General features: G+C 47.1%; 1 protein-coding gene across 1 annotated transcript; it reads left to right on the top strand.

Moving 5' to 3' along the window:
• Nucleotides 1-292: 292 nt before the first annotated feature.
• On the top strand, nucleotides 293-10050 carry LOC144100295 (uncharacterized). Its single transcript, XM_077633283.1, has 3 exons — nucleotides 293-758; nucleotides 3413-3637; nucleotides 9825-10050. The coding sequence occupies exons 1-3, from the start codon at nucleotides 372-374 to the stop codon at nucleotides 9849-9851; spliced, it is 639 nt and encodes a 212-aa protein (XP_077489409.1). The 5' UTR covers nucleotides 293-371; the 3' UTR covers nucleotides 9852-10050.
• The last annotated feature ends 1761 nt before the right edge of the window (nucleotides 10051-11811 follow it).

Here is an 11811-nt window from a genome sequence, read left to right as displayed (position 1 = left end):
AATAAGGCTCCAAAATCTACGATTTGTACGCATATCAGCTTCCGGGAGAGCTTTTTGAGGTGTTAATGTTACCTGCTCGATAGCAACTTCATAAAATAGGCAGACTTTCTAGTTTAGAGAGCCTCTAAAAATGCCTTCTCTGTTTTACACTATATTCTCGACCGTAGGCGCGTCTCTTTGTTAGCAATTCGCTCGTTTGAGCGCCGCTAATTCCTGCCAGAGCTGCACCTTGCGCAAAGCGCCACGAAGAAGAGAAGGCAGTACAACAAGCAGAAGCGCTCGAGCGCACGAGTTGCGCCTTCCTCATTCAGTATTCGACGATTCGCACGTAGGCACCACACCTAGCGTTCCTTTTTGCGCGACACGTAGCCATGCACAGTGCCTCTCTGAAGTCAGCTCCGCCTGGTCCTTCAGACGGATCGTCGCCTTCTTCGCCGCGCCTCTCGTCTCCTCCGTGTTGTCCTGGCGCCACCGAGCGAGGACTGGGCTCCTGCCCCGGGGACTGCGGTCGCAACATTGACTCTGCAAGGTGGTCACCTGGGCGGCCACCGCTCTCCGAGCTCTACCGCGGCCTAGCCGTCTCGGGCGGACCCTGCGGCAGCAAACGCGGTGGACAGGCAGGTGATGCCGGCCACTGCTCTCGAGCTCCACATCGATGTCCACGGCGGCTGCATGTCCGGGAGAGCGCCCAGCCTGTCAGAGCCGTGAGCCGTCCACCCATACACCACCGCGGTACTTTCACATCGAAGGGTACTCCGGTGAGTATTAAAGCGCAAGCTTTACTACTGCCTTCTGTAGTTTGTTCGGCTTTTGTTTCATATGGCATTGAACCGAGGAGCGGGAGAGGAGGGTTAGAGTGTGCCGCTGCCTCCGAGCTGTTACACGTGACCGCCATGACATGACTGCGCTCTAGCTGCGCGTGCAGCCGTCGTCACCGCGCTCTTGTACCAACGCTTGAATCATAGCCTTGCAATCGATACAGACTCTTCGTTTAGCAAAGAAAGGCGCACACCTGCCACCTGGCTCAGTGGACACCTCAGTCGCGCTTTAAGCTACGTGGCGATAGTGAGAGATGCGCGCTGCATGCGTTGACACTGCTGTCCTTTATTTCCGCTGCCCCAGCTCAGGTGCTTCGATCATCGATCATCGATGGTGCATCGATGGCAGATGCCGGGGTTAGCAAAAATCTTTTCCTTCCTTTTTACTATTATATTAAATAAAACCACTACCACCACCATTGATAATGTTGTAGCAGAAAGGCGGAAGTTAATCTGTAGGATGTCGGCGTTAATTGTGTTCATTGGCGAAGGCGTTGACAGCGATATAGACTGCGGTGATTTTGAGGAAAGGAAGAGCGCGTAACTGGCTCTCTGGGTCAGTGGACACCTCAATTGCGCTATGATGTACGTGGCCGTGGTAAGAGAGAGATGTGGCCTGCGTTCATTAGCAGTGACAACAACGTGGCAGACGCGCGGCACTTCAGCAATAGGCCACAGCGTTCATTGAGTGGTCAACATCTCGCGAAAACCCATTAATTTATCTTTTAGCTGCCTGAGCACCCGTTGCCTATCCAGTATCCGGAACGCAGACTAAGTTACAAAAGCCAAGCCGCGTCTAGTTGCCCGATACACCATAGCTTTCGCTGTCTAACCAGGTTCAACAGTAATTAAAACGCTGCTAGTTTTGATGGGAAGAAACGAGCATCGAAAATCACTCGCTTTCTTCTGATATTTTGGTGACATTATTTCAAGGTTCAAACTTAGAAGTGCAGTCATTTAGTGGGTGGTCTGTGAGGTACTTGAAATAGTTCTGAGACGTTAGAAAAATGAAGTTTTGTTGTAATGGCTCCGGTTCTACAATATCCGTGTAACAAAATATAATGCGTGGTGATGCAATGCGGTGCGACAAATCTGCTCTAGAAGCATTGATTTAACATTTAGTTTTCCCCTTTCGCTTTTATATTGATCGCGTCCCATACCATCTTTAAATTTGCTTCGTCGTGGCATTTTGTTGGGATGCGGCGTGTGCTTCCGGTGGGTCCTGGCTTCTGAAGGGTGGAAATGGCTGGGAGAATTTCTGATGGGTTCTGATGGGCTCGCAGAAACTACACATCTTGGTATGGGGAACCAAATTCGCTGATCGACACGGAACAGCCAGTGCAACCAGATATATGGTGTTTTGTCCCTGAAACGCAAGGCTGTAGTACAGAAGATCCAGTTCAACGTACTCGAAGTTTGGCGGCAGTATTGTGGGCAGTGTTTTGAACGTTGAATTTCCGCTTGGGGGGTGTGCGTTGTCTGGCCTGCACTACTTCCCTCTGCTGGAGACAACTCAGGCACTCCTATTTGTTGTCATCGCATCCCTCGGAATCCTTGCAGGCAGCGCTTGCGGCGCACTTTTGCAAATGCCTATCTTCCTGTGTCTATTCTAATATTATTATGGGTGATGCCGACATGCAACCCGATCAATAACCGACGGAGCCACCAGTTATGTTTTAAGGGGCTAGCGGGACAGTTGCAACAGGTTATGTACACATCTGAGAAGAGTCAGGTGCCGTTGACGTTTGTTCTGGAGAGAATTAAAGCCAGCGCTGCGCATGCCATCGGAGAACCAGACTAGGAATCTGTGTACCTGAAGAAAATTTTAAGCACCATTTTAAAGTGGCGGACGAAAAGAAATTTTATAGTGCCGACAACTCTGACGTTCTGAATTTTGAACATGAAAAACATGACATCGCTCAGAGGTGTCGCCTAGGACGAGTAATTTCGTGCAAAGACAGAGAGAATATGCTCCTATTAGTCTGGCAGAAGAAGAATGATGACAACGAAATCAGTCAGTTATAAATAAAGAAACGATAAGGGATAAGTGACAACCGTTAATAGCTCAACAGCAAAATAATGTGCAAAGCGATGTCTCTCAGGTGTGAACAAATATGGAATAGTGAATATGAAACTGCTTTGGGACATGTCAGCAAATTTTATTTCGCTTCGTTAGTTCCTGATTTAGAAGACAAATTTTATCAGTACGGGGTAGGTTTTCATAATTTTTCTTGCGAGAGTGTTAAACATGGGCACTCCGCTGCATATACTACGGCCAAAAGCACTTAATGATACCGCCGTTTGATCTACTCCCATCATTAAGGAGTCATGCCTAAGGAAATCAACCCAGTAGCGCAGTTAATAATACTGTACAACTATTAATCGTTATTCTTACCTATGTTATTCCAGTTTTAATGTTTTGTCCACCTGGACCTTCTTCTCAAATAAAATTGTGACTGCGTAGACCCTTCTTTTGGGCGCGTAATAAGTGACAAATCTTTTCTCAGCACGCGGCTGTCGGGTATACCGATATTGCTTTGCATTTCTCTTCGGAAATCCTTGAGTGGACTTCGCTATTAATGTGCCTGTTGCAGCCAACCGCCCAGGCTCGGCTCCCCGGCATACGTGGAGAGCGACGTCTGTTTTGGGCCACCCGCCTGTCCCCCTACGCGGAAGGCGTTGTCGGTTGGACGTGCACCGCCTCCGTCACCGCCGCCACTGCCAAGGTGCTGGCAGTGCTTCAGTGGGGAGATAGTGGCGGAAAGGGCCAGCGGGACTTGGCGCACGGTGATCTCGGCTGCTTTTCCCCGCCCACTTATGTAAGTGGCATCTCGCAGGCGCCTGCACACTTCTGATAACGACCTTAAACTTACAGCCGAAAAAATACGAGAGAACAAATGAGAACTCTTCCACTCATGCTGGTGGCCTATCAGCGCCAGTGGCTTCCTCACATTATGCTAAAAGTTGCAAAAGCGCCAGACCCATGTGCTACATTTTAACCAGGTTTGACTAGCCGGCTTCACCCCCACGTTGTGAACCGCAGTTTCGAGTATCTTATTCGACAGAATAGCCGACAGCGAAGACCCCGGGTTCTTTTTGCCTGCCTTTAAAGACCTAGATTCATTTTTCACAGTAGAATGTAGTTTGCTTAGGTATAAGCACTATAGAAAAGCAAAGCTCAAGTATATTTTGAACCTTTTGGTCTCAGTAGGATGAGGTTTGCTTGCTTCCTTGTCTCTAGTAGCCGGTGTTACTTGTACTTAGAACTACTTGTGGCTTTCTGGGGAGCGCTTCTCGCTTTTCTTCACAGCTGCCCATTTAGTATTACTGGCTGTCACTTTAGTAAGAATCTATGAGGGAGCAGGGCCAAAGAAAGTATGAAACATGTATTTCCTTCTCAAACCCACAGAAGCGCGGAAAGATTCAACAATGTGGAGCACATTTTTGTGTTCTGGTCGGTTATATTCTGTTGTAGGCTCTAGTCTATGCTGAATTGTGTTTACGTTCAATCCAGAGTCACGTATGGGCCCTTAATCGTCTGTTAGAGTGTAGGTTCATTGTAGTGTCGTGCTTTACTACGCGAAAAGTGTGTAAATGACCAGAATCTCGTCGTTCGCGCTACATGTCGAAATTTAAATATAGTATGCCGGGTATAATTAAGGGAAACATATCGCAAGACGGCGTTAGATTTTGGTGGATGACAGCCTCCGTCGTGTTTGCTGCAGCGGTATCAAGAATGAGCAGCTTTAGGAACTGTCGTCCTCACGGATACCGTTTTTTAACATATGTGTGGAGAAGTCAGCTATCAACAGTTGACATCAACTGAGAGCGTTTGTCTCAAGAATTTAAGGTGAAGATAAAAAATTCTTCGTAACCATTGTGATTCGCGATTTTGCATTTCAGTTTCTTCGGAGGCCGATGAGATTGTCGAGTGGCATTGAGTATGTGCACTATCTTTGAAAAAGATAGAGGGACATGAACGGAAAGCAGCGAGGTGTACTAGGTGACGCCCAGTATACTACACTACATGCGGGAAGGGGCACAGAGGGAGAGATCGAAAGGGGAAAAGGGAAAGTGAGATCACTTTTTCACGTGTCCGTATTCAATTATTAACAGGAGACACAGAGACTGGAAGTTTCCAACCATGAACTCAGTCCTGTGTATTTCAAGAACTTGAAATGCGCCTTCACAGCTGTTCTCTGCGATGAAGGTTTAGTCCAAGGGCAGAGGATTTAAGGGGCCGATGATCAAAGCGCAGGAGCGTTCCAGCAAGGAGGACACGATCACGTTCAAACCGGGGACACTCACAAAGTCGGTGCTCAATTGTAATATCGTGCCAGTTGTTCTCACAGGCACGAAAGCCTGCCTTGCGATTAAGTAGGAGTAGGCATTTGTAAATGGCACTCCCAGCCTAAGGCGACACAAAAGTGTAGCATCGCTGCGGGAGAGGCCGGCAGGAGGATTTAGTTGAAGTATGCGGTCGAGGCAGAGCAAACGGCATGTATAGTTTGCGGCGGGAGACCATGACGCTGAAATCTCACTCCGGCCAAGCACTCTCAGATGTCACGCTGTGTCGGCTCTTGTCAGTGGTATCCGGAGAATGTTGGTACTGCCGTGGGCCAATGGAGCCCTAGCCTCAGCTGCGTCATTTCCTGACGATTCCACTTGTCCTGATAGATACTGGTAGATGACGTCATGACCTTCTTCCAGTGCCTGGCGTTGAAGACGTCTCATCTCCGCTGTGGTTTTCTCGTGATCGCCATTGAGGAAAGCAGAAATTGAGACATTGCAGACAGCTTTTGAATCGCAGAACACAGCTCATTTGTGGAGTGTTTATGCACCGATGTACAGCGCAGCTATATGAAGAGTGGACCATTCAGACCCTGTTGATGTTGTCCAATAAGAAACTAGTTGGTTAATACTGGCCTGTTTTCTAGGAATGACCACGGCGCAAACTGAAATAGTAGATGAGACCGAGCGAGGTGTATGTACATGCGTGCGGTCATATTTGGCATGGAATAGGTAGTGTGTCAGCTGCTTAAGGATCGGAGTCGATAACTTCGTTTTCTTCGCTATCCTATGAATTGCAAGGCGCATACATGACTCCCCCGGACACCACACCGCAGTGGAAGGCCGTGCGGCCGGGATTAACTGTGACGAGATGGACAATTGGTGGGCTCCTATTACATTACAAAACGCTGCATATGGGCTCAGTACCGTAACTGAAACGAGATGACGTTGAGGAATCCTTGCTACTTTATGTGCGTGTATCAGCAGGGTGTCAAATGTTATACGCGTCGAAAGTGGGTCGCCCTTGTCGATAGCAATAGTTGAACTGTTGGTAAGCTGCGAGGGATACCCAGGCGTGTGTGAAGAGGCTGACCTTTACAGTCCAGAGGGCACGCAAATTTGTCTTGTGTGTGTTCAATAGCACGGCAGTATTATACCGCAAAAATCCCAAGAAAAGTGCTCCGTGCAGCTGCAGCATTGCCTGAACCGAAAAGCCCAATGATTTCACGGACAGAAATCTCAGTAGAGGATGGATAGAGATTCGCTCACACTGCAATGCGGGCTGCATGATAAACTCCTGTGCTGTCAATGATAACCCCTAAACAGCAATGAGAAGTACAATAGGCAATGGGTGGGCCGTCGATAGTTAGAGGATATTGAGTGATTCATTTGCGTGTATTTGCCACTCTATATACGCGCGCTTCACGTCTGAAATGCTAAGACCATGCTCTCGGAGACAGCAGGAAGTTGTGGTTTCAACTCGCTGAAGTCTTGGTCGCACCTTCAGAAGCGTCAGAGTGGAGGCTGAGATGCAGACGTCATCGGTACACATAGAAATATGGACCGTATTTGGTAGGTTCTCTGGGAGTGATATAAGTGTCAGCTTAAACAATGTAGGGCTCAGAACTCCGCCCTGGGGCACGCCCTGGGGGGTGTAATGAACAGGTGTCGGAACAACTTCACACATAATAAAGATGGCCTTTTGGTCGAATACCTTTTGATCCACCTGAACACTCTGGCCACAAATTCAAACAGGCCATTGCACATCAAGAGTGGCTTAATGTGTCAGGTTATCGTAAGCACCTTTGACATGAAGAAAAACCTGCCAAGCACATGTGCTTCTGGCGTTTAATTTGCTAATCTGGGGACAGAAGATCAGTGACGTTAGGCCAAAGATGTGAGCTCAATATCGGATTTCCGTAGTTTTAGTAGCGGTATCAGCCGACTGGATTTCCACTGGAGACCAGCAATACCGTTGGGCCATGAATGATTGTAAAGGTTGAGTACCTCTCGTCGCTCGTCGTCGCCAAGGTGACACAGCGCAGTATAGGTGATGCAATCAGGCCCAAATTGGGGTCAAAACCCATTTCCCAAACATTACACCCTAATTGAGCCGAGCACCAGTTCAGGGGAAGGTTGTACTCATAGTATCACCGGTGGGCATCCAGCGCCACAGGGGTTCGAACCCCGTACCTCTCGCATGCGAGGCGGATAGCCAACCATTAGGCTACCGCTACGGTTCTTCCACCAAATAGAAAACGGGTGGATGTCCGGAGTCACTGGGGATCGAATCCGGCACCTCCTGAATTCGAGCCGGATGCTCTATCTCAAGGCCAAGGCTTCGGTTTGAAGTGGGCTTTTATCGCATAAGGCGGATTATGGTTTGTTTTACGGCCTAACAAATCACTGGCCCATCAATGCAATGGTTTGTTCCACGACTCTTGTCCCAAGCATTTCAACTAGGAAGAGCCGAGCACTATGCGGGGGAAATCCTTGAGCCATTAGGAAACAGGTTGTCTCAGACGGCACTGGCAATCGAACCCCTCTGGCCCTGGTGAAGACAAACGGCCACTCACGGCTTAGCAAGGGTAGCGCTGAGTTCCTCAGCAGTAAAGATAACATCCATCGCTGATGTTCGTGATGCAGGAGGAACATACTGGCAACTCGAGGTTTTCATTGCACCCGCAATAATTCTGCAGAAACCATTTGCTACATCAAACTGGCGATGGGCTTGGTGCGGCGCTAACGCGTAGAATGGGATTCGATGCTGTGGAAGCGTTCCAAGCCCCCGCACCATCTGCCAAAAGAGGTAGATAGTCTTTCGGGGATCCAGAGAGTAATAAGACTTCCAGCGCTTTTCTTCCGCCAGCCAGTGTATTTGTGCCTTGATTTTGCTCTACAGACATCGCGCCACTTTGAGGCCCCTTAAGCATCTGGCCCGTGTGTAGCGCCGTTCCACTCGGCGCTGAATAGCGCGTATATGGTCTAATTCTCAAATTAATTGAGCATACTATTTTGTGAGGCTTATAGATAAACTGGGCTGCGGGAAAGAAATACTCGGCGCAATTTGTTTCTAATTATTAACTGCAATCTTTATTTACTCTGCACGCAGATTGTGGAATAAATTGAACGAGGTCGCGGCCTCTGTGGCTGTATTACTTCTCATTACAGAATTAGTCGATGTGAATTTTGGATCTGAACTCGCAGCTTTGCACTGAAATAGACTTTTGAATGCGGACAGTTTGAGTTGACAAATAGCAGTCAGGCTGATTACTACTAGCTACCTAAGGACCCTGTTTGGAGGCGTTTTAGCTAACAGTTTACGTGCTCAGGTTATGTACAACACTGCAGAAAAATTAGGATCTAAAATGAAATGAATATAATCGTACAATACTCTCCATTCGTTCCCCTTGCTCACACAGCTCAGTATACACGGTATCATACTGCACTATTGCGTGAGTATCCCAAATGCACATCGGCCCGAAAACAGCCTGAGTGCAAAAATTTGCAAAAACGCAAATCACTGCACAAGCATATCAATGTCATTATTTGTTCAAGCTTACAAAAATTTTAATATTCCTTGGGAAGCCCGCATACAGCTGTGTATAAAGCTGACTAATTACTAATATTGCATACTCTGCGGCAATACAGACGATAATCTGCACTATTCGCAAGAATGTGCCAACGAGAAGTACAGAAGGAGGAAGAAACTGCGGATCACATCAGCAGGAGCGATCACATCCTCGCTACAACCTCGCACTGATAAGCACTTATCAATAACGGGGCTTGCAGTATGCGGCTTAATTCAGTCACAGTTCTAACTGCATTTTTTTTCTCACTTTAAACTCGAGTCGTGAGGCTCCTTGCATTTAATGCGTAGAAAGACGCAATCTTGAGTTGTAACTGGTGCCGACAATGGCGAAATGGCCCTGCTCGTATTCATCAAGAACTTGTACCATGAAGTACTAGCTCCAAGACCCGCTAAAACTATATCAGCTAGAATTTGCCGTTTTCGGATGATTCGTACAATGCCTCCGGTATCGATAATCTTAAACTCTAAAAGAAGGCTGTCTTTTGCAAAGTACTGCGCTGTCGACGAAAGAGTAATATAAAGTGCGTATCTAGTCTGAACACCAAATAGTCTTCACCAAATAAGAGAGACATTTAGCTGAAACATGATGAGAGAGCTAGACGTCGGATTTAGGTTTTAAAATAACGGACGACGCCACAAGCATCTCTGTCACGTGACTGTCTGCTTTTCCACGGGCCTTCGTGTCCTCTTGTCGCTGAGGATTTACGGGATCTGTAAGCAGTCTCTTTCCTACAAACACTGTAGTGTAGGGCTGCGCATAATTTCGATGCCCTTGGGTTGTTTAACATGCACTGACAATACACAGTTAGTGAGCCTCTGGCACTTCGTCTCCATCGAATGCGACCACCGCGGCCGGAATTGAGCGCGCGTCATTCGGGTCAGGAGCCGAGCACCATAACCAGTCAGCCACCACGGCAACGGGGGGCGTGTTTAAGGATGTGTATCAATGTGCTTCAGTCATCTCATCGCTGCAGTAATTATGGAGGCCAGAAACATTTTGACAAGAAGCTGGAGCCATGAAACAACTGAAAGTTGTAAACTGGGCTTCCAAGAAATATTTTGCAGTGGTTGTTTCCCTCCTTATTTCGTCTCATGCTATTTTATTTTTTTTATTTTTTACGCAGGTCGCTCCCGCTTCCGGGCCACCGTGAACCGCCTGTATGGTGAAGGCGGTACTTTGGAGCAATTTTTTTTTCTAAACGTTCTATTTTGTGTTAAAATTTGCGTTTTAATTGCAAATTAACCCTCATTAAAAGTGACGCATTTGCCTATCAGATGTCTCAAAAGACTATTAAATGGTAACATTACGGCATTTTGTAAACATGTAGAAAACATGTTTGAATCCCAATGCGCTCATGCATTTTGTTCGCTTTGTTGCTCTCAATCAAGCAGCAACAACATATGAAAATTTTCTGTGCTGATAACTGCTAAAAATGAGCTCAATTGCCTAAGCAATATTAGATTTTGCAAAATTTTTTTGATAGTACACGCCAAATTGCCAATTTAATAGTCGAAACACAAGAGAATGCCACACCCTTTTGTTGAAATTTAAAATCGTACAATGCTAAAATTTCGTCACTACAGACAGCAAATTAAACACACTGTAGCGCCGCCTGGCACTGGCACTAGCCACTGGCAGTGACATTCGATAACGCCAAAAAGCTACTTTTCCACACAGCCTTCGGAATCAGTTCTAAGAAAGCAGTTTTAAAACAAGAAAAGGTATGCAGAGAAGTCAAACGTGAAATTGTCACGAGCCTTCTTTCAAGTGTAGAAGTAGATCAGTGCTATTTCACATGTGCCGCCTGGCTGCTGACAGCTCCTGTCTCAAATTCATCTACACGCTTTCCGCTGCTCTAGTGGTCGAGTTGGGCCGGTATATCGCGCTACAAAGGATCCTGCGCAGTTTGGACAATGCTGCGCGACGTTACCCCTTACCATGAGGGCTTCAGCAGCAAATAAAAAGACTGCTTCGCAGCACGCCCATGTCGGTGCCCTCGTCAGCGCGCGCCGATGGCTCTCTGTCGATGACATCACTAAAGCAGTGCAGTCACAGATAACACACTCAAAGGAGGGTATTATCTCTGCAATCCACAAGTCGTCGCAGCGAAGTCATTGAATACGCGAGGCATCTGCGCCAAATTCAATATCGCAAGCCTTTTGCACGCCGTCTAGATGATTACAAATCCGCAGAGCTCGCGTTCATAGACAGCAAATTGAGCACACTGTAGCGATGCGTCTATCTACGCCATTGGCTACGATATACATTAAACGCATGTGCGGTTTCCGACGTCACAAGCCTTTTGGAGGGTACGCGGAACACCTTGCCCTGCAATATCTGACCCGGAGTAGTACTCAGGCAAGACGATCGGGCATGTGCGGTATAGGATGGACACTTTCGCATGGTCCTCCTCGCCTGCCCTTCATTTCAATCTTTTTTTTGCTTTCTTGAGTCGTGTGTGCTTCATTGGCTTTTAGGCTAGCTTTAGGTTGATTTTTTTTTTGCGCAGCTTTATTCATACTCTGGCCAAAGGATCTACTACGAAGAAGTGGCCTCCTTTGTAATGAAAAATTCGCGCTGCTAGCCACGCTTCGAGAATTACGTTCAATTTGCCTCAGTGGCACCCTAAAGCATCGCAAATGTCAGTAACGAGTCGAAAAATACGGTTAGAACATGAGAAGGGTCTCTCGAGATGGTGTTTTGAAATCGAGTTTTATGGTCGTTGGAATTTAATACCTTAGAAAATTTCGCAGAACGAAAACATTTTTTGAAGAAAACGTTTCGGTGCTCTCGGTGTACTGAGAATGTAGGTAAATAAGTCTGTTCATATGCATGCTGAAGTAGGCAGGGGCCGTTAGCAGTAGGTAAATGCCTGGAACACAGCTATTACAGAAGAACTGACATGACCCGCGATGGCATACCTGGCAAGGTTGGAGTTTGAGCTCATCACTGATCAAATCGCGAATGGAGGAAATGGTGAGAGTGGCCTAAAGTCCTTCAAGAGAGAATAAGAAATGCGAAGCGAAAATTACTGCCACATAAATTTGTAGGCTTTACCAAATTGCCCCATATGAGATTTCATTGGAGAAACGGATTTAAATCTTTGAACG

Source organism: Amblyomma americanum, chromosome 1, assembly GCF_052857255.1.
Source record: "Amblyomma americanum isolate KBUSLIRL-KWMA chromosome 1, ASM5285725v1, whole genome shotgun sequence".
Lineage (NCBI taxonomy): Eukaryota > Metazoa > Arthropoda > Arachnida > Ixodida > Ixodidae > Amblyomma > Amblyomma americanum.
Note: the sequence above shows the minus strand (reverse complement) of the source record. Positions and strands in the feature narration are given on the sequence as shown.